The sequence below is a fragment of the Prionailurus viverrinus genome, chromosome D2 (genome assembly GCF_022837055.1).
Source record: "Prionailurus viverrinus isolate Anna chromosome D2, UM_Priviv_1.0, whole genome shotgun sequence".
Lineage (NCBI taxonomy): Eukaryota > Metazoa > Chordata > Mammalia > Carnivora > Felidae > Prionailurus > Prionailurus viverrinus.
Genome location: NC_062571.1, coordinates 15,294,573 through 15,318,756, shown reverse-complemented (window position 1 = coordinate 15,318,756; position 24,184 = coordinate 15,294,573). Strand labels below are relative to the sequence as shown.

The 24,184-nt window shown below is 41.3% G+C and overlaps 1 protein-coding gene across 1 annotated transcript in view; it reads right to left on the bottom strand.

Moving 5' to 3' along the window:
* The window catches only part of LOC125147565 (pecanex-like protein 2), a 291,684-nt gene that overhangs the window by 143,338 nt on the left and 124,162 nt on the right, over positions 1-24,184 (bottom strand). Inside the window, exons 19-20 of the mRNA XM_047824659.1 lie at positions 10,211-10,303; positions 9,248-9,398 (exon numbers count right to left, since the gene is read on the bottom strand). Coding sequence (XP_047680615.1) covers positions 9,248-9,398; positions 10,211-10,303 — 244 coding nt within the window. The remainder of the gene's footprint in view (positions 1-9,247; positions 9,399-10,210; positions 10,304-24,184) is intronic.

The following is a 24,184-nucleotide window of genomic DNA, read 5'->3' as shown; positions in this document are numbered from 1 at the left end:
AGCAGTCATGGCTCTTCCATTCTGGCACAGCCGTAGGTTTGCTTAATAGGTCAGAAACTCTTTGATAACAGAAACCACATCTTCGTCATCCTGTCTCACTGGTTCACAGGCTTGGTGTCAGGTAGGAACTCAGTAATTCTATTTTAAAATTTTTTTTAATGTTTATTCATGTTTTGAGAGAGAGATTGAGACAGAGACAGAGCATGAGCAAAGGGAGGGCAGAGAGAGAGGAAGACACAGAGTCCAAAGCAGGCTCCAGGCTCCGAGCTGTCAGCACAGAGTCTGACGCAGGGCTCGAACTCACAAACTATGAGATCATGACCTGAGCTGAAGTCGGACACTTAACTGACTTAGCCACGCAGGCGCCCCAGTAATTCTATTTTTAATGAACAGTATATTCATAAGCATTTTCTGAATGAATAAACAAGTGAATGCCAATAATGGAATTATTCTCTATCTCAATCGCTTTAAACCCCATTAAAACCCACTTTTACAGTAGGAGTCTGGTCATCAAATCAGAGTACTTCAATTTTTCTTAAACTCTTAAGAGCCAAGAATGATAATATTAGGGAAATTTCTTCTTGGAGGACCATATGAAATTATGACCCAACTCCATTATTCCTTTCCTAAATGACACGATTCCTTTTGAAAGTTCTTAGATAAAACGATTTTTTTGTCATATTTAATTTTTATTTTAATTCAGGTTGGTTAACATACAGTGCTATATTAGTTTCAGATATACAATATAGTGATTCAACACTTCCATACATCACCCTGTGCTCATCACAACAAGTGCCCTCCTTCATCCCCATCACCTGTTTCCCCCATCCCCCCCCATCTCCCCTCTGGTAGCCATCAGTTTGTTCTCCATCATTAAGAGTCTGTTTCTTAATTTGTCTCTCTCTTTTTCCCCCCTTTGCTCATTTGTTTTGCTTCCTAAATTCCACATATGAATGAAATCATGGTATTTGTCTTCCTCTGACTGATGCATTTCACTTAACAAAATACTCTCTAGATCCATCCATGTCATCGCAAATGGCAAGATTTCATTCCTTTTTATGGCTGAATTCCATTATCTATATCTATATCTATAGATATGGCATCTATTTATCTATATATAACACACATACATATATATATAGGCGCATATATATATAGGCGCATATATATATATATAACATCTTTCTATTTCCATTCACCTATTGATAGATACTTGGGCTGATTCCATAATTTGGTTACTGTAAATAATGCTGGCATAAACATAGGAGTTCATGTATCTCTTTGAATTCGTGTTTTTGTATTCTTTGGATAAATACCCAGTAGTGTGACTTGGGGGAACTCCACACTGTTTTCCACGTTGGCTGTACCAGTCTGCATTCCCACCAACAGTGCACAAGTGTTTCTTTTTCTCCATATCCTTGCCAACACCAGTTGTCCCTTGAGTTGTTGATTTTAGCCATTCTGATAGGTGTGAAGTGATAGCTCATTGTGGTTTTGATTTGCATTTTCTTGATGATAAGTGATGTTGAGCACCTTTTCATGTGTCTGTTGGCCATCTGGATATCTTCTTTGGAGAAATGTCTGTTTGTGTTTTTTGCCTATGTTGTAATTGTATTATTCTGTTTTGGGGTGTTGAGTTTTAGAAGTTCTATCCATATTTTGCATACTAACCCTTTATCAGATATGTTATTTGCAAATCTCCTCTCCCATTCTGTAGGTTGCCTTTTAGTTTTGTAGATTGTTTCTTTCACTGTGCAGAAGCTTTTTATTTTGATGTGATCCCAATAGTTTAGCTTAGCTTTTGTTTCTCTTGCCTGAGAAAAAGTTCCTATGACAGATGTCAAAGAGGTTACTGCCTGTGCTCTCTTCCAGGATTTTAATGATTTCAGGTCCCACATGTAGGTAGGTATTTAATCCACTTTTTAATTTTTTTCTGTATGGTGTAAGAAAGCGGTCCAGTTTCTTCCTTTTGCATGTAGCTGTCCAGTTTTCTCAACACCATTTGTTGAAGAGACTTTTTTTCCCATTTGATATTCTCTCCTGCTTTGTCAAAGATTAATTGACCATATAATTATGGGTTTATTTCTGGGTTTTCTATTCTGTTCTAGTGATCTATGTGTCTGTTTTTGTGCCAGCACCATACTGTTTTGATTACTACAGCTTTGTCACATAACTTGAAGTCCAGAATTGTGATGCCTCCAGCTTTGCTCTTCCTTTTCAAGGTTGCTTTGGCAATTCGAGGTCTTTTGTGGTTCCATACAAGTTTCAGACTTATTTGTTATAAGTTCTGTGGAAAATGCTGGTGGTATTTTGATAGGGATTGCATTAGATGTGTAGATTGCTTTGAGTAGTGTAGACATTCTAGCAATATTTGTTCTCCCAATCCGTGAGCATGGCATGTCTTTCCATTTCTTTGTGTCCTCTTGAATTTCTTTCGTCAGTGTTTTATAGTTTCAGAGTACAGGTCTCTCACCTCTTTGGTTAGGCTTATTCCCAGGTATCTTATTATTTTTGGTGCAGATGTAAATGGGATTGTTTTTCTTAATTTCTCCTTCTGCCGCTTCATCATTAGTGTATACGAACACAGCAGATTTCCATACACCGATTTTGTATAATTGCAACTTTATTGAATTAGTTTATCAGTCCTAGCAGGTTTTTTGGGGGGGTGGGTGGGTCTTTCTGGTTTTCTGTATATAGTATCATGTCATCTGCAAATAGTGAAAGTTTACTTCTTCCTTGCCGACGTGGATGCCTCTTATTTCTTTGTGTTATCTGATTGCTGTGCCTAGGACTTCCAGTACTATGCTGAATAAAAGTGTTAAGAGTGGACATCCTTGTCTTGTTCCTGACCTTAGGGGAAAAAACTCTCAGTTCCATCCTTTAAGGATGATATTAGCTGTGGTTTTGTTAATAAATGGCCTTTATTACAGTGAGCTATGTTCCCTCTAAACCTACTTTGTTGAGGGTTTTATCATGAATGGATGTTGTACTTTGTCAAATGCTTTTTCTGTGTCTATTGAAATGATCACATGGTTCTTATCCTTTCTCTTATTGATGGGATGTAGCACATTGATCAATTTGCGAATACTGAATGACTTTGGAACAAATCCCACTTAACCATGGTGAATGTTTTCTTTAATGCATTGTTGAATTTTGTTTGCTAGTATTTTGTTGAGGATTTTTGCATGTATGTGCATCAGGGATATTGGCTTATAGTTCTCTTTTTTTAATCTAGTTTTGGTATCAGGGTAATTCTGGTCTCATAGAATGAATTTGGAAGTTTTCCTTCTTTTTCTCTTTTTGGAATAGTTTGAGAATGGTTATTAACTCCTCTTTAAATGTTTGGTAGAACTCACTTGTGAAGCCATCTGGTCCTAGACTTTTGCTTGCTGGGAGTTTTTTGATTACTGATTCCATTTATTTCCTGGTTATAGGTCTGTTCAAATTTTCTATCTTCCTGTTTCAATTTTTGTAGTTTTTATGTTTCTAGGAATGTATCCATTTCTTCTAGGTTGCCCAATTTGTTGGTACGCAGTTTTTCATAATATTCTCTTATTATTTTATTTGTATTTCTGTGATTACTGGTTGTTATTTTTTCCTCCCTCATTTGTGACTTTGAGTCCTTTCTTCTTTTTCATGAGAAGTCTGGCTAGAAGATTGTAAATTATATTGATTTTTGTTTTCAGAGAACCAGCTCCTAGTTTCACTGACCTGCTCTATTGTGTGTGTGTGTGTGTGTGTGTGTGTGTGTGTGTGTGTGTTTAGTTTGGTATCATTTATTTCTGCTCTTATCTTAATTATTTCCTTCCTTCTGCTTGTTTTAACTTTTGTTTGTTGTCCTTTTTCTAGCTCCTTCAGGTGTAAGGTTATGTTGTTTATTAGAGAGTTTTCTTGCTTCTTGAGATAGGCCTGTATTGCTATAAAGTTCCCTCTTAGAACCACTTTTGCTGTATCTCAGAGGTTTTGCACCATTGTGTTTCCATTTTCATTTGTTTCCAGGTACTTTTTAATTTCTTCTTTGATTTGCTTGACCCATTCATTATTTTGTAGCATGTTATTTAACCCCTATGTATTTGTGGTCTTTCCAAATTATTTCTTGCGGTTGACTCCTAGTTGTATGGTGCTGTGTCGGAAAAGACGCATGGTATGACTTCAATCTTCCTTAATTTGTTGAGGCTGGTTTTGTGGGCTAATATATGATCTATTCTGGAGAACGCTCTGTGTGCACTTGAAAAGGATGTGTATTCTGCTGGTTGAGGATGGGATGTTCTGAAAATACCTGTTAAATCCATCTGCTCCACCACTGTTTCCTTGTTGATGTTCTATTTAAATGATCTGTCCCTTGCTGTAAGTAGGGTGTTGAAGTCCCCTACTATCATTGTGTTATTACTGATTAGTTCCTTTATGTTTGTTATTAACTCTTTTATGCAGTTGGGTGCTCCTAGGTTGGATGTGTAAATATTTATAATTGTTACATCTTCCCATTGGATTGTCCCCTTTATTGTGATATAATGTCCTTCTTTGTCTCTTGTTACAGTCTTTGTTTTAAAGCCTATTCTGCCCAATGTAAGTATTGCTACTCTGGCTTTCTTTTGACATCCATTTACAAGACAGATGTTGGGGCGCCTGGGTGGCGCAGTCGGTTAGGCGTCCGACTTCAGCCAGGTCACGATCTCGCGGTCCGTGAGTTCGAGCCCCGCGTCGGGCTCTGGGCTGATGGCTCAGAGCCTGGAGCCTGTTTCCGATTCTGTGTCTCCCTCTGTCTCTGCCCCTCCCCCGTTCATGCTCTGTCTCTCTCTGTCCCAAAAATAAATAAACGTTGAAAAAAAAATTAAAAAAAAAAAAACAATACAAGACAGATGTTTCTTCACCCCCTCACTTTCAATCTGCTGGTCTCTTTCACCTGGGTCTCCTGGAGGCAGCAGATAGACGGGTCTTGTTGTTGTTTTTATCCATTCTGTCACCCTATGTCTTTTGATTGCAGCATTTAGTCTCTTTATGTTCAAATTAGTTATTGAAAGATAGGTATTCAGTGACATTAAATAAATCAAGTTTTCAAGTAGATCCAACTTCTGACTCTTTTGCAACAGTGGCCTATCAATGAAGTCATTTGTCTGGAATTACCATCATAATTCAGGATAATTTGTTTTATTTTCTAAAAATACAATGCTCCTTAAACATTTGGTCTTAGAAGCTCCATACTTGACTAACATGATGTCATCTGTGGTGCTGTCTACTTAGTTATCTTGTTATTTTCAGCATGATTCACTTAGACTAGTGGGGGATAGAGAAGGAAAAAAACCACCTTACATACCCATTAATATGTCAGTTACAACGACATCATCACTATGGCTCAACTGTACTATGAGTAATAAAACTTTATTCTTTTAGCTCCAATATTGGTGAAACATCTTGTTGGGACTAGTATGGGATAAAGTTTACTTAAATTAGTCTTGAAAGTGAAGAACTGAATTGGCTAAACAATACATTTCAATTTACAGGCCTCAACTTGAGCCGTAATCTGAATTTTGTATCAAAATTTATTTTGTATCTCCAAGTAGTTTTGTATGGCGAGTAAAATTATGTATCAGAGGTATGCAGAAAGGAAAGTAAACTGAGAGAACTTTCTACCCAGCAAGGTTGAAGTCTGTTCTAGCAAACTGAGGGCTGATGACATCTCAGTGCAGTGCAGTTCAGGAGAGACACTTCTGTGCCCAGCACCATGGGGAGCAGTGAAGGACCAGCATGAGCCAGTGGATATGTCGCTCACAGTCACTGCAGAGAATGTTATGGAAAGGGCGGTTCACGGGCACAGTCAGGAAGTTAGTCCTACTCCAGGTGGTCAGGGAAAGACTTCTGGAGGGTTTGATTTTTGAGTTTTTTGTTTGTTTGTTTGTTTGTTTGTTTTGAGAGAGAGAGAGCAGGATGGGCAGAGAGAGATGGAAGGAAAGAGAAATTCCTGCTGAGCCTGATGTGGGGCTCCAGCCCACGAACGGTGAGCTCGTGACCTGAGCCAAAATCAAGAGTCGGATGCTCAACCAACTGAGCCACCAGGGTGCTCCTGGAGGGACTGACTTTTATTTATTTATTTATTTATTTATTTTTTAATTTTTTTTTTTCGTTTATTTATTTTTGGGATAGAGAGAGACAGAGCATGAAGGGGGGAGGGGCAGAGAGAGAGGGAGACACAGAATCGGAAGCAGGCTCCAGGCTCTGAGCCATCAGCCCAGAGCCTGACGCGGGGCTCGAACTCACGGACCGCGAGATCATGACCTGGCTGAAGTCGGACGCTTAACCGACTGCGCCACCCAGGCGCCCCATGGAGGGACTGACTTTTAAACAGAGACCTGAAAGATGAGTTAGTGGTGTGAGTCCAGTAATGCTTGAAAAAGCATCACAGGCAAAGGGAACAGCAAGGGGGACGGTCAGAGAATGGGGTGTATTTGAGAAACCACGAGAAGGCCCAGAATTCAGTGTGGTGAGTCTGTCTCAATCCAGGGATGAAAGCAAGCTTCGCAGAGCTGGCATTAGACTACGGCCTGTCGGATTTTGCAGGACCTACCACAGCGACGTGGCCCTGCTGGGCAACAATGATGGCAGCAACATGTCATCTAAGGGCCGCATACGAACTGCACACGATCAGCCTGCTAGACCGAGAGCTGACGGGGGAGCAGAAAGAGCACCCCACCGGAGTAAGATGCCCTGGGTTCTTTCTGGTCACTCACTGGCCACAGACTTGCTGGGACCCTTGAGGTCTGTGGGCTTCAGCTTCCTCCTAGGTAAAGGGTGGGGCGGGATTCTACAAACTCTGAGACAGGGAGAGTACATACATCTCATCTCCCATGCCGATTCAGTGTCTGCCTCTGGCCCAGGTTTAGGCTTGTTCTCAGCGATGTCTGCCGTGGGATTAGGGGACTCCAGTGGTAGGCCACAGACCTGCCCTGCTCTGCTCGACCTTCTCTTCCAGTAATAGTATTCTGTGATCCAATGAGAAAATTTGAGCACAGTTTTCACATTAAAAGGTATACGGTTTGGGGCGCCTGGGTGGCTCAGTCAGTTGGGCGTCTGACTTCGGCTCAGGTCATGATCTCACAGTTCATGGGTTTGAGCCCCGCGTCGGGCTCTGCGCTGACAGCTCGAAGCCTGGAGCCTGTTTCAGATTCTGTGTCTCCCTCTCTCTCTGCCCCTCCCCTGTTCACGCTGTCTCTGTCTCAAGAATAAATAAACATTAAAAAAAAAAAAAGGTATACAGTTGGTCTGAATTTCCTGGGCATGTTTTTTCTTGTTAGTAGGAGACATAAAGAGCAAAAGACCTAAAAGGCAGACGGCCAGGAAGAAGAGGCAAGGAAAGTCGGGATCTGGATGATACCAAAATGAGTAATAGCTTTTCAACGAGTTCATACCATCATATTTTAAATATTTGGATTTTCCTTCTAACACACGTAATTTTGAAATGCAATCTGTTCTTCATTATATGCCTAATTTGTCAAGTCTATTACTCTTGGCTAGATTTCAGGTGGCTTACAAACAGCTCATGCAGGCAAGGGAGAAACAGCCACAGAGCTTCTGCCTGAGCCTGTGCTAACAGACGTGAACCCCCAGCCCCCCGTTACAGGACAGACGCCCACTCATCCCTCAAAGAGGAGACATCAACATACAAACACGTTCACGTTACCTGGGCTTGAATCATGTGCTGAAAAGGTCATGAAGGGTTTCCTGGGTGGCTCAGTCAGTTGGGCATACGACTTCGGCTCAGGTCATGATCTCACAGCTCATGAGTTCAAGCCCCGTGTCGGGCTCTGTGCTGACAGCTCAGAGCCTGAAGCCTGCTTTGGATTCTGTGTCTCCCCTCTCTCTCTGCCCCTCCCCCGCTTGTGCACATGCTCTCCCCCCCCCCCGCCAAAATAAATAAATTTTTAAAAATGGCCCATGCAGGTTTAAAATACTATGCATTTAAGTAGCACCTAGAATGTAACAGAACATTTAAAATATGTGTGTGTGTGTGTGTGTGTGTGTGTGTGTGTGTATGTATAGTACAAATATATTAAGCTTGACCCTTAAGCTAGCTGCCCCTGTTGCATGTTGAGAAAAGCAAGTCTCTGAGGGCAGAGCGGTCAGGTGACCCTTCTCCACCCCCTAAACCCTATATGCGCAGCAGACCCTCGATGCCATATTTTTCCACTAAACAATCTACAATTTTCCTGATCTGACTGTTTCAGATTAAGGCAGCTCCACATACCCACCCAGAGATGTTCCTTGAAGAAATGCTCTCGACAGCACCTGGAGTGATTCTTTCGCTTCTTCGTTTTGAAATTATCTCGCCCCCCTTTCCCTTTGTCATACCAGTCCACCAAAGTTACTGCTAACTAATCTGGGGAGTCCAATGCATCCCTGCAGGTCAGCCAGTCTTGGCTCTGCTCACATACCCCTGCGCCTGGACAGGGTGACAATGAGATATCTCCCTCTACAACAGAGGCGTTACAACGGGCTACAACGTTCTGCTCAGAATTACCAGCACTAGCTGGTTATAAACGACAGCTACGGTCTGTGACCTGTAACTTCAATGTGTCTGAAAATGGGGATGAATCCAATCCTTCCGCCATCTGTGGGATCACAGAGCAAGGGAAGAGCTACGAGAGAAATTCCTGAAAGACTTCTTATCTAGAAGCTAGTGGCACGGCCTGGATTACCAGGCTGTTGCATGACTGTGACCGGAAACAGCCCTGAGAACAGCTGAGTCCATCAAGTACGGGTGTGGGTCAAGTGAAGCAAAATGCAAGGGGTCAGAGGTCCTAAAGATTCAGAGGTTTGGGCTACATCCCTGCCCCACTCCCACCCCAAACGCTTTGTGGAGGATGGGAGGGCAGTAAAGTGATGTTCTTCCTGGTCCCGGGTCAACTCAAGCTGGAACAGCATAATCTTCAGGTCTGAATAATGGTAATTAATTTTCCCCACTACTAACAACCACTTACTATTTTTATAAAACACAGTTCTAATTCACTCCCCTTCAACTTTCTCGTTCTGGGGGCGATACTGCACACTCTAAGGTACACGCTCTCCTTTTTTTTTTTAATTGTGGTAAAATAGATATAATGTAACATCTGCCATTGTAACGGTCCTTAAGTGTGCAGTCCTGTGGCATTCAGCACATTCACATTGGTTGCACACGCTCTCTGCTGTAACAGATACCTTCCACTACATCGTTTTTTGTTTGTTTGTTTGTTTTAACGAGGGATAGATTACTGACCTCTCACTTCCCGCTGCTGATATTCTTTGTTTTTAAGAACGGGGTGTGAAATCCACATCCACGGATGGTGCTTGCGGAGCTGAGGAAGCATGTAATGGGTCACAAACCCCACCGAGCCAGCCAGGGCAAACAGCACGACACTGAGAAATGGCTGTGATACAAGAGGACAAATGTCACGGGTTAGCCTCGCAGGACAGGGGAGGGGTGTCCATGAATATCACGTAACACTGCCGGCCTTCCCCTCTTCTCTCTAACGGAACAGAGAGGCAACCCCGGGCTTGTTTCTGAAAATTTCTTCCATACAAAACCACCCTGTATTGGGAGCCCCTAAGTAGGGGGTGGAGAGCTGGCCTACCAAGTTCAGAGGCCAAGGGAACTCTGCCCTTTAGATTTTGTTACTGTTGTTTTTAAAAGAAGAGGCGGAGAGTAACAAACATAGCTAACAGACTTTCCTTGTTGGAAAGAGAGCTCCTAAGTGTGTAATACTTTTATATGGAGACAGTAACTGTCTGTTGGAACCTCAAGCCAGAATCCCCACCTAGAGCTCTCCACTTTTGTTTTTCTACCTGAAAACCATGTTCCCAAACGCCTTCTGGCTTGGGGACCTCGGTCTCCCTCCTGATATGGTAATGCCTTCAGTGCTGCTCCTGGCAGTGAGCCGTGGGCCTGTCTTACCACCGCGGGGTTCTAGGACATGTGCTGTTACTCTAGCAAACAATACGGCTCCCCAGATGCCGGAGGACAAGGGATAAAACACTTGAATCCAATCTGCAGTGTGAACCAAATCTCATCTGGGACGTAATTCTTCACAGCACAATAGCCACGTTCCTTAAACCTCTCAGCTGGTGTTGTGTTTTCCTCTCCTGGCTCTACTACCCTGACGATGCCCTGGAGTCCCACAGCCGGCTCTGTTATTAGGGAGAATAAGGAGGCAGGGGAGTATAAAGCCGAAGGGATACGTACTCGCAAGGACAGGAACACAGTGCTGGCACTGATTGCAAATGACAGAACGGCAGCCACTGAGCAGATAATGAGATCCGATTTTAAGATATCCTTCTGCAAAGAGAGAACCAACTGTAAAGTCTGCTCTTTGTTTCTCTCCGTAACTCTGTAGTCACCAGGTAAGTCAGGAGACAGATACCGACTCTGGATAACCCACTTTTCAAGCACATCACCTACCTGGTATGTTCCCAGGGGCACACCCTGGGTGGACTACCAGGAAGAACAAGGCAAAGGGTGGGGAATGGGGAATGCACACTGTGAGGTTAGCCTACGTCTGCTAACCACGGCAAAAAAAAAAAAAAAAAAAAAAAAAAGTGTTCCGCGTGTATAGGAGGCATAAGGTTCTTCCCTACGAACACAGGCCAAAGACAAGATGTCATGGTCTGATGAAGGAGGGTGAAGTGCTCATGATCTCTACTCGGCTTTAGCATGCTTATATGCATGCTGTTGGCCAAACAGAAGCCTCTGACACATTTGCTTATTTCTTTTAAAAAAAAAATTTTTTTACTGTTCATTTTTTGAGAGAGAGGGAGACAGAGCACAGGCGGGTGAGGAACACAGAGAGAGGGAGCCACAGAATCCAAAGCAGGCTCCAGGCTCCGAGCTGTCAGCACAGAGCCCAACGCGGGGCTCCAGCCCACGAACTGCGAGATCATGAGCTGAGCCGAAGTTAGACGCTTAATCGACTGAGCCACCCGGGCATCCCTGCTTATTTCTTTGGTCCAGAACAGATTTCACATTTTAATTCACCAGTCAGATTGGGTTAAGGCCACCTCCAAATAATTTAAATATACACATACTATTGGCACATATGCAGAAAATGAAATGTTAGTAAGTTGCTGATAACTTCCCTTCGCATAAAATTGTGGCGTGAGCTGGGTCTCGGGAAAACAAAGCAAAGTTAGGCCAAAGAATGTCATTAATCCTGCAGCTATATGGAGAATGGACTAAGATACATCTTAGAGATATAAACGACCATCACATTTTTTTCTGTCTACAGAGGCCAGTTCACTACAGTTCACAATTATTGAACATTTTGAGGTATCACACAGTTACCTGAAAACTCTAAACCATCATTATAAATATATCAATATCTCATATTGAAAGGGAATTATGCCTCTTAAATAATTGTTTATCCACCAGAAACTTGTATCTCTGTATGTCTGTTTCCCTACAACCCATTTTTTTTTTCTTTTCTGGTTTTTAAGATGAAAATGTGGAGTTCTTGCAAATCATGCTACTGGCTTTCTGGCTGAATTAACACCCAAAGTGATAGGAAGGAGTCAGAAAGGCAGTTTAAATGGAGCAATAATGACCTGGAACCATCTGATTGAAAAGTCAGCATGGCTTGGTTAAAGCAACTAATCATACAGGGAAGAGATAACAGTCTCAGCATCAATTCATCAATTATCTGCTAAAGTTGTTTTACAATTCATGTGCACGTATTAAATATGGGAGCAATTGTATCGTGATAAACTAAATTCTAGATTTATTCTTAGTAATGGGAAGAATAATATGGTAAAAAAAAAAGTGGTAAGAATCCCCCTGATTTTTTGGGCAGGGCAAATCACAATGATTTTTTAGCTGGAATCCTCATAAAACTTTTATAATCACGGGATTTTCATCAAAACTTTACTATGAATAAATGGACAAAATTCAGGTATCTCCTTGCATTCCAAAGATTTACAAAAGGCCAGGCCTTCCCAGAGGAAAGATCTATAACTCACTGACTCTTCAGGCTATGAAGATAAGTGAATTTTTCCTTCCTCTTTTATACTGACATGGTTTTATGTCATTTAAAAATTACTGAATGCTTATATGGAAACCAATTTGCCAATAAATTTCATGTTTGAATGAATGAATGAATGAATGAATAACTGAATGCTTAGGCACTTGGGTGGCTCAGTCAGTTAAGTATCCAACTTCAGCTCAGGTCATGATCTCCCAGTTCCATGAGTTCAAGCCCCACATCGGGCTCTGTGCTGTCAGTGTGGAGCCCGCTTCGGATCTTCTGTCTCCCTCTCTCCCCCTCCCCCACTTGAGTGTGTGTGTGCATGTGTGTGTGTGTTTGCACACGCATGCGTGTGCCCTCTTCCTCTCTCTCAAAAATAAACATTAAAGAATTTATTCTAATTACTGAATCCTTATCCGAAAGGAAGATAAACATTTTCCCAAATATTCTAATTGAAAAGTAAGTCTTATCTATAACTGACCAACCATTCTTGCCTAAAGGCAAAATAGTGGGCCATGAGGGCAGCTGGTGAGGGGAGGAGGCTTACATTTCTAGGTTTCTTAAAGCAAGAGAATGAGCTCTGATTATTGGTATTTTTTTCACAGTTGGATGATATATAGGAATCCTACTGATTTTAGTCTTTATTTACAAAAATGTTCCTCCTGCCCATTTCTTTCCTGTATTGTTATTTTTATTTTTTTAAGTTAGAGAGAGAGAGAGCAAGAGAGGGAGAGAGAGAGAGGGAGAGGGAGAGAAACAGAGAGAGAAAGAGAGAGCACGCACCTGTGCAGGAGCAGGGGAGGGGCAGAGAGAGAGAAAGAGAGAATGTTAAGCAGGTTCCATGCTCATCATGGAGCCTGATGTGGGGCTCAGTCCCACAACCCTGGAATCATGACCTGAGCTGAAATCAAGACTGAGCCACCCAGGTGCCCCTGTATTGTTAGCTTTATTCTTTTTTTTTAATTAAAAACATGTTTTTATGTTTATTTTTGAGAGAGAGAGAGAGAGACAGAGACAGAGACAGAACATGAGCAGGGGAGGGGCAGAGAGAGAGGGAGACACAGAATCTGAAGCAGGCACCAGGCTCTGAGCTGTCAGCACAGAGCCCGACATGGGGCTTGAACTCACGAACCACTAGATCATGACATGAGCCAAAGTCTGAGGCTTAACCAACTGAGCCACCCAGATGCCCCTCTATTGTTATTTTGAACAACTTTCTTGAGGTGTGACTGACATACAAAACCCCTGCACATACATAAAGTGTACCATTTGATGAGTTTTGACACGTGGATAGCCCCATGAAAACCACAACCACAATGAAAATAAGTAGCACAGCCATGGTGCCCTGAAGTTTCCTCTCCCGGCCTTTTCTAACCTACACCCCCTTTTCTCCTCTGTCTGGAGACAACCACTGATCTGCAACGTCTCAGTGGTTTATTTCCTTCCCTAGAATGCGATATAAATTTACTTGGAAATGCAACAGATCTAGAAGAGGCAAAACAACTTTGAAAAGGAAGAACAAAGTTGGAGGATATACAATATCTGATTTGAAGACTTATCACAAAGCTGCAGGAATCAGGCCTTGGGTATTGGCATAAAGTATACATCTTGATCAAGAGAACAGAACAAAGAGCCCAGACATAGACGAAAACATACACAGTCAATGGATTTTAAACAAAAGTGACAATGTGAAAAAACACCTTTCCTCTAAATGAGGGGAAGGATAATTCTTTCCACAAATGGAATGGGGAAAAAAACAGAAAACAAAACAAAACAAAAACACACCTTGACATTTACTTCACATCACACATAAAACCTAAGTCAACGTGCATTATAAACGTAACAAACTGTTACATTTCTCAAAGAAGACATAAGAGGAAATCTTAGTGACCTTGGGTTTAGCAAAGCTTTCACAAACAAAACACTGAAAAGTGGAACTTTAAAGGGAAAAAAAGTTATTCAATTGGAGTTCATGAACATTTAAACCAGCTGTTCTTCAAAATACATTGTTATAAAATGAAAAGGCAAGCCAAGACTGAGAAAAGTAGTTGCAAAACACAAACTGCATCTGTAATACATAAAAGCTTCACAAACCAATAGCAAGAAGCCAAACAATTCCCCCACCCCCCTCCCAGCTGCAAACCGGCAAAGTTTTGAGCAGACTCTTCAGCAAAGGCAATGGCAAATGGTGATTATTGAGCTCTTCAAGCTAGTGCTAATTAATGAAACCACAGACCACTGTGTTAATACTGGTGAAAGTAACAGTAGCAAAAGAAAAAGAAAAGGTTCCCTCTTTCCCTACGGCCACCAAAACCCAGATATTATGCTGCTCCAAAAATTGTATTCCTGAAAATGTACTTTTCCTTAGAAATTTTTACACATGTGCGTTTACAAAGAGTATGAAATGCAGATTTTTTTAAATTTTTTATGTTTATTTATTTATTTTTTTTTCAACGTTTATTTTTTTTGGGACAGAGAGAGACAGAGCATGAACGGGGAGGATCAGAGAGAGAGGGAGACACAGAATCGGAAACAGGCTCCAGGCTCTGAGCCATCAGCCCAGAGCCTGACGCGGGGCTCAAACTCACAGACTGCGAGATCGTGACCTGGCTGAAGTCGGACGCTTAACCGACTGCGCCACCCAGGAGCCCCTATGTTTATTTATTTTTGAGAGGGAGACACACACACACACACACAGAGTGTGAGCAGGGGAGGGGCAGAGAGAGAGGGAGACACAGAATCTGAAACGGGCTCCAGGCTCTGAGCTGTCAGCACAGAGCCCGATGTGGAGCTTGAACTCACAAACTGCAAGATCATGACCTGAGCTGAAGTCGGACACTTAACTGACTGAGCCACCCAGGTACCCCGAAATGCAGCAGATTTTTATAAACATATTTTTTCAGTGACACAACGCTACTTACTAATACACAACTATAATTCTTACAAGCACCACTGTTTCATGGGTGTCTTTAAATGCAGTACAGATTTAAAAAAAAAGTACAGAAGGAGTTGCGGCAAGATGGCGGCTTAGGAGGACGCTGGGCTCACCGCACGTCCTGCTGATCACTTAGATTCCATCTACACCTGCCTAAATAACCCAGAAAACCGCCAGAGGATTAGCAGAACAGAGTCGCCGGAGCCAAACGCAGACGAGAGGCCCACGGAAGAGGGTAGGAAGGGCGGCGAGGCGGTGCGCGCTCCACGGACTGGCGGGAGGGAGCCGGGGCGGAGGGGCGGCTCGCCGGCCAAGCAGAGCCCCCGAGTCGGGCTTGCAAAAGCGGAGGGGCCGGGCGGACTGTGTTCCGACAGCAAGCGCGACTTAGCGTCTGGGAGGTCAGAAATTAACAGCTCTGCTCGGAAAGCGGGAAGGCTGGAGGACAAAGGGAGGGAGAGCTGCTGAGCCCCCTGACAACAGAGCTCAGTTTGGTGGGGAACAAAGGCGCTCGCCAGCGCCATTTCCCCCGCCCATCCCCCAGCCGAAATCCCAAAGGGAACCGGTTCCTGCCAGGGAACTTGCTCGCTCCGCGCAAACACCCAACTCTGCGCTTCTGCGGAGCCAAACCTCCGGCAGCGGATCTGACTCCCTCCCGCTGCCACAGGGCCCCTCCTGAAGTGGATCACCTAAGGAGAAGTGATCTAAGCCTGCCCCTCCTGCCCCCGAGCACCTTGCCTACCCACCCCAGCTAATACGCCAGATCCCCAGCATCACAAGCCTGGCAGGGTGCAAGTAGCCCAGACGAGCCACACCACCTCACAGTGAATCCCGCCCCTAGGAGAGGGGAAGAGAAGGCACACACCAGTCTGACTGTGGTCCCAGCGGTGGGCTGGGGGCAGACATCAGGTCTGACTGCGGCCCCGCCCACCAACTCCAGGTATACACCACAGCACAGGGGAAGTGCCCTGCAGGTCCTCACCACGCCAGGGACTATCCAAAATGACCAAGCGGAAGAACTCCCCTCAGAAGAATCTCCAGGAAATAACAACAGCTAATGAGCTGATCAAAAAGGATTTAAATAATATAACAGAAAGTGAATTTAGAATAATAGTCATAAAATTAATCGCTGGGCTTGAAAACAGTATACAGGACAGCAGAGAATCTCTTGCTACAGAGATCAAGGGACTAAGGAACAGTCACGAGGAGCTGAAAAACGCTTTAAACGAAATGTATAACAAAATGGAAACCACCACAGCTCGGCTTGAAGAGGCAGAGGAGAGAATAGGTGAACTAGAAGATAAAGTTATGGAAAAAGAGGAAGCTGAGAAAAAGAGAGATAAAAAAATCCAGGAGTATGAGGGGAAAATTAGAGAATTAAGTGATACACTAAAAAGAAATAATATACGCATAATTGGTATCCCAGAGGAGGAAGAGAGAGGGAAAGGTGCTGAAGGGGTACTTGAAGAAATCATAGCTGAGAACTTCCCTGAACTGGGGAAGGAAAAAGGCATTGAAATCCAAGAGGCACAGAGAACTCCCTTCAGACGTAACTTGAATCGATCTTCTGCACGACATATCATAGTGAAACTGGCAAAATACAAGGATAAAGAGAAAATTCTGAAAGCAGCAAGGGGTAAACGTGCCCTCACATATAAAGGGAGACCTATAAGACTCGTGACTGATCTCTCTTTTGAAACTTGGCAGGCCAGAAAGAATTGGCAAGAGATTTTCAGGGTGCTAGACAGAAAAAATATGCAGCCAAGAATCCTTTATCCAGCAAGTCTGTCATTTAGAATAGAAGGAGAGATAAAGGTCTTCCCAAACAAACAAAAACTGAAGGAATTTGTCACCACTAAACCAGCCCTACAAGAGATCCTAAGGGGGACCCTGTGAGACAAAGTCCCAGAGACATCACTATAAGCATAAAACATACAGACATCACAATGACTCTAAACCCGTATCTTTCTATAATAACACTGAATGTAAATGGATTAAATGCGCCAACCAAAAGACATAGGGTATCAGAATGGATAAAAAAACAAGACCCATCTATTTGCTGTCTACAAGAGACTCATTTTAGACCTGAGGACACCTTTAGATTGAGAGTGAGGGGATGGAGAACTATTTATCATGCGACTGGAAGCCAAAAGAAAGCTGGAGTAGCCATACTTATATCAGACAAACTAGACTTTAAATTAAAGGCTGTAACAAGAGATGAAGAAGGACATTATATAATAGTTACAGGGTCTATCCATCAGGAAGAGCTAACAATTATCAATGTCTATGCACCGAATACCGGAGCCCCCAAATATATAAAACAATTACTCATAAACATAAGCAACCTTATTGATAAGAATGTGGTAATTGCAGGGGACTTTAATACACCACTTACAGAAATGGATAGATCATCTAGACACACGGTCAATAAAGAAACAAGGGCCCTGAATGAGACATTGGATGAGATGGACTTGACAGATATATTTAGAACTCTGCATCCCAAAGCAACAGAATATACTTTCTTCTCGAGTGCACATGGAACATTCTCCAAGATAGATCATATACTGGGTCACAAAACAGCCCTTCATAAGTTTACAAGAATTGAAATTATACCATGCTTACTTTCAGACCACAATGCCATGAAGCTTGAAATCAACCACAGGAAAAAGTCTGGAAAACCTCCAAAAGCATGGAGGTTAAAGAACACCCTACTAACAAATGAGTGGGTCAACCAGGCAATTAGAGAAGAAATTAAAAAATATATGGAAACAAACGAAAATGAAAATACAACAATCCAAACGCTTTGGGACGCAGCAAAGGCAGTCCTGAGAGGAAAATACATTGCAATCCAGGCCTATCTCAAGAAACAAGAAAAATCCCAAATACAAAATCTAACAGCACACCTAAAGGAACTAGAAGCAGAACAGCAAAGGCAGCCTAAGCCCAGCAGAAGAAGAGAAATAATAAAGATCAGAGCAGAAATAAACAATATAGAAACTAAAAAAACTGTAGAGCAGATCAACGAAACCAAGAGTTGGTTTTTTGAAAAAATAAACAAAATTGACAAACCTCTAGCCAGGCTTCTCAAAAAGAAAAGGGAGATGACCCAAATAGATAAAATCATGAATGAAAATGGAACTATTACAACCAATCCCTCAGAGATACAAACAATTATCAGGGAATACTATGAAAACTTATATGCCAACAAATTGGACAACCTGGAAGAAATGGACGAATTCCTGAACACCCACACGCTTCCAAAACTCAATCAGGAGGAAATAGAAAGCTTGAACAGACCCATAACCAGCGAAGAAATTGAATCGGTTATCAAAAATCTCCCAACAAATAAGAGTCCAGGACCAGATGGCTTCCCAGGGGAGTTCTACCAGACGTTTAAAGCAGAGATAATACCTATCCTTCTCAAGCTATTCCAAGAAATAGAAAGGGAAGGAAAACTTCCAGACTCATTCTATGAAGCCAGTATTACTTTGATTCCTAAACCAGACAGAGACCCAGTAAAAAAAGAGAACTACAGGCCAATATCCCTGATGAATATGGATGCAAAAATTCTCAATAAGATACTAGCAAATCGAATTCAACGGCATATAAAAAGAATTATTCACCATGATCAAGTGGGATTCATTCCTGGGATGCAGGGCTGGTTCAACATTCGCAAATCAATCAACGTGATACATCACATTAACAAAAAAAGAGAGAAGAACCATATGATCCTGTCAATCGATGCAGAAAAGGCCTTCGACAAAATCCAGCACCCTTTCTTAATAAAAACCCTTGAGAAAGTCGGGATAGAAGGAACATACTTAAAGATCATAAAAGCCATTTATGAAAAGCCCACAGCTAACATCATCCTCAACGGGGAAAAACTGAAAGCTTTTTCCCTGAGATCAGGAACACGACAAGGATGCCCACTCTCACCGCTGCTGTTTAACATAGTGCTGGAAGTTCTAGCATCAGCAATCAGACAACAAAAGGAAATCAAAGGCATCAAAATTGGCAAAGATGAAGTCAAGCTTTTGCTTTTTGCAGATGACATGATATTATACATGGAAAATCCGATAGACTCCACCAAAAGTCTGCTAGAACTGATACAGGAATTCAGCAAAGTTGCAGGCTACAAAATCAATGTACAGAAATCAGTTGCATTCTTATACACTAACAATGAAGCAACAGAAAGACAAATAAAGAAACTGATCCCATTCACAATTGCACCAAGAAGCATAAAATACCTAGGAATAAATCTAACCAAAGATGTAAAGGATCTGTATGCTGAAAACTATAGAAAGCTTCTGAAGGAAATTGAAGAAGATTTAAAGAAATGGAAAGACATTCCCTGCTCATGGATTGGAAAAATAAATATTGTCAAAATGTCAATACTACCCAAAGCTATCTACACATTCAATGCAATCCCAATCAAAATTGCACCAGCATTCTTCTCGAAACTAGAACAAGCAATCCTAAAATTCATATGGAACCACAAAAGGCCCCGAATAGCCAAAGGAATTTTGAAGAAGAAGACCAAAGCAGGAGGCATCACAATCCCAGACTTTAGCCTCTACTACAAAGCTGTCATCATCAAGACAGCATGGTATTGGCACCAAAACAGACACATAGACCAATGGAATAGAATAGAAACCCCAGAACTAGACCCACAAACGTATGGCCAACTCATCTTTGACAAAGCAGGAAAGAACATCCAATGGAAAAAAGACAGCCTCTTTAACAAATGGTGCTGGGAGAACTGGACAGCAACATGCAGAAGGTTGAAACTAGACCACTTTCTCACACCATTCACAAAAATAAACTCAAAATGGATAAAGGACCTGAATGTGAGACAGGCAACCATCAAAACCTTAGAGGAGAAAGCAGGAAAAGACCTCTCTGACCTCAGCCGTAGCAATCTCTTACTCGACACATCCCCAAAGGCAAGGGAATTAAAAGCAAAAGTGAATTACTGGGACTTTATGAAGATAAAAAGCTTCTGCACAGCAAAGGAAACAACCAACAAAACTAAAAGGCAACCAACGGAATGGGAAAAGATATTCGCAAATGACATATCGGACAAAGGGCTAGTATCCAAAATCTATAAAGAGCTCACCAAACTCCACACCCGAAAAACAAATAACCCAGTGAAGAAATGGGCAGAAAACATGAATAGACACTTCTCTAAAGAAGACATCCGGATGGCCAACAGACACATGAAAAGATGTTCAGCGTCGCTCCTTATCAGGGAAATACAAATCAAAACCACACTCAGGTATCACCTCACGCCAGTCAGAGTGGCCAAAATGAACAAATCAGGAGACTATAGATGCTGGAGAGGATGTGGAGAAACGGGAACCCTCTTGCACTGTTGGTGGGAATGCAAATTGGTGCAGCCGCTCTGGAAAGCAGTGTGGAGGTTCCTCAGAAAATTAAAAATAGACCTACCCTATGACCCAGCAATAGCACTGCTAGGAATTTATCCAAGGGATACAGGAGCACTGATGCATAGGGCCACTTGTACCCCAATGTTCATAGCAGCACTCTCAACAATAGCCAAATTATGGAAAGAGCCTAAATGTCCATCAACTGATGAATGGATAAAGAAATTGTGGTTTATATACACAATGGAATATTACATGGCAATGAGAAAAAATGAAATATGGCCTTTTGTAGCAACGTGGATGGAACTGGAGAGTGTGATGCTAAGTGAAATAAGCCATACAGAGAAAGACAGATACCATATGGTCTCACTCTTATGTGGATCCTGAGAAACTTAACAGGAACCCATGGGGGAGGGGAAGGAAAAAAAAAAAAAAAAAGAGGTTAGAATGGGAGAGAGCCAAAGCATAAGAGACTGTTAAAAACTGAGAACAAACTGAGGGTTGATGGGGGGTGGGAGGGAGGAGAGGGTGGGTGATGGGTATTGAGGAGGGCACCTTTTGGGATGAGCACTGGGTGTTGTATGGAAACCAATTTGTCAATAAATTTCAGAAAAAAAAAATAAAAAAAAATAAAAAAATAAAAAAAAAGTACACAGCTGTTAAAAATGTAAAAAAAAAAAATAAATAAATAAATGCAGTACAGTGCAGCAAAGGTGAAAATATTATTTTTGAAAAGGAATCTTGAAAACACCTAGTCATCAGAGATTGTTGTTGTCTCCTATGAAAGTAGCCTGAAACACTGTAAAAAGTTTTTAATTTTGGGTTTCTTACTAAATAATTTTTGCTCACTTAAATACACATTATACAGGGCGCCTGGGTAGATCAGTTGGTTAAGTGTCAGACTTTGGCTGAGGTCATGATCTCGGAGTTCGGGGGTTCAAGCTCTGTGTCGGGCTCTGTGCTGACAGCTCAGAGCCTGGAGCCTGCTTCAGATTCTGTGTCTCCCTCTCTTTTTGCCCCTCCCCACTCGTGCTCTGTTTCTCTCTCTCTCTCTCTCTCTCTCTCTCAAAAACAAATAAACATTAATATTTTAAATAAACAAATAAAAATTAGAGTATGAAACATCTGAGAAAAATGCAAGTTTAGAAGGTCTCTGCAAATTTTTAGTATGAATTAACATTTCCATTATAGGATAACATAATATTGCAGCACTCTAGGACACAGAGAAGAAAGGGAATAGATCATTCATGATCATTGCATCCTGACACTAACAATATTAGCATTTTTATGCTTTCTGGTTCAGTATTTTTGCCTGCGAATGCTGAGGCACAGTTCTAGCTGTAATCATGATGTATATTATGATTATACATCATACATATACATATATACATCATATGTATTACCTGTGCATAGCTTATGAAGATCTAATCTTAGTGTGCCTATAATTTTTTATCTTTTTCAACTGTACTTTCTTTTGTAAGCACTACATATATGTATATTATTGTATAGACTTACTAATAGCCACTTACCAGCGAACTAATTTTCCATCTTGTGATGACCCATAGATGTACACATACAAACAGTGCCATAGTGGAAACTTAAAACATTAAATTCATGACTGAAAGGGAATATGCTGTATTTAGTGCAGGCATTCCCCGACTGTTAGGTTCTGGGTTATTTTCCATTTTTTACCATGATGAATTATGCTGCAGTCATGATCCTGATGTACCTAAATCTTTTTTTCATATTTTGAATTCATCCTTTAGACCACCTCTGATAAATCGACTTATTATATTATAGGTGATGAATTTTAGAATTCTTGATAAATTATGCTTTTCCAGACGATTGTAATAATTTACACAAATACAAACAATGTCTAAGAAATCTCATCTTGTCCCAGTTGGCAATATCATTAATTTATCCTGTGCTGATTGAGTGGACAAAAAACAAAACAAAACAAAAAAAAAAAACAAAAAAAAACCAAAAAAACAAAACAAAACAAAACAACTCTCTTACTTTAATCTGTATTTCTTTCTTTATAAGAAGGGTAAATATGGTCCTCACAATTACTTCGAAATATTTTGTCCCTAAAGTGAAATACATATACTGATATCATTTGCTTATAGAGTTTTACCAATTAAAGTGTGAGTTGTTGGCAGAAGAAAGATATTTAACTTTTATCAAATTTGTATTGAATATTTTACCAAATTATTTAATTTTATTATGTTTAATTAATTAATTAAATTAATTAATTAAACATATAGAAGTATAAAAGTTTTATGGACTCACATCTGTGTGTGTGTATGTGTGTGTGTTTTATTTATTTTCATTTTATAGATTCCAAATCTGGAAAATCATCCCCTTTCTAGAATTTGAATAAATGTTTGATTTTATTTCATACCTTTTTGGGAAAATTTCTTTTACATTTTTAAAATTGTAAGCCAGGAATACAAAAAAGTGCATAAAATAGATAAATATAATTTAAAAAATAATTATAAAGGGCGCCTGGATGGCTCAGTTGGCTGAGTGTCCAACTCTTGGTTTCAGCTCAAGTCATGATCTCATGGTTCGTGGGATCGAGCCCTGGGTGCAGAGCCTGCTTGGGATTCTCTCTCCCTCTCTCTCTCTGCCTCTCCCTTGCTCTCTCTCTCTCAAAATAAGTAATTAAACTTAAAGATAGGTAGATAGATAGATAGATAGATAGATAGATAGAAGACAGGTAAAAAATTTATAAAGTGAGCATCTCAGTTACTACCAACTGGTTCAAGAAATCTAGCATTTCTAGTCCCAAGAAATCCCTTTATGCGGCTCTCTGATCACAAACCTTTCTATCCCCTCTTGGGGTTCCGCATTAACTATCCTGACTCTGGTGAAAATAAGTTTCTTGCTTTTTAAACAAGAATGATTTTGCGACTTCCATATGGAATTGTTTGTCTATTTTTACCCAACGGATGGCACTATACGAGACATTTTTGTGTCTGGCTTCCTTTGCTCCACGTTACATGGTCAAGACTCACCCGTGCCATTGCATATGGCTCCAGTAAGATCTGTTCTGCTGCACACTAGTCATTTCACTGTTGGTAGAATTTCTAGCGGCTTCAGTTTAGGGCTGTTAGGAATTATTGCTAAAAGGAACAATCTTACGTGTGTGTTCTGGTATAAATGTGCAAGATTTGCTCCAGGATAAAAATATAAGAGTAATATTGCTGGCTGTAGTATATATGCATCTTCGACCTTATGATCCCAAACTGTTTCCAAAATATACACAGTGATTCACACCACCACCAGCAGTTCATAAGAGTTCCCTTGCTCTACACTTAACACTGTGGGAACTTTTAATTTTTTGTCAGTCTGGCAAGTGTGAAATGGTAACACAGTGTGGTTTTAGTGTGGAGGTTCCTGATTATTAATTAGCTTACATACATATTCATGTTTTTGGCTATTTTTATTTCCTCTCTTGTGAAGTGCATGTGCAAGCCTTTTGGCCATTTTTTTTTTAATGTTTATTCATTTTTGAAAGACAGAGAGAGACAGAGCACAAGCAGGAGTGGAGTGGAGACAGAGGGAGACAAAGAATCTGAAGCAGGCTCCAGGCTCTGCACTGTCAGCACAGAGCCCAACACGGGGCTCGAACTCACAAACCGCGAGATCATGACCCGAGCCGAAGTCGGACGCTTAACCGACTGAGCCACCCAGGTGCCGCCTTTTTGGCCATTTTTAATCGACATATCTGGCTTTCTTGTTGATTTATAGTAATTGTGTATTCGTCTCTACACTGGTGCTTTATCTACTATACATATTTTAAACATTATTTCCCATTCTGTGGCTTATTTTTTTAAGTCTTCTTTTTGGGCATTATTTGATAAGTCAAAGGTCATAATTTTAGT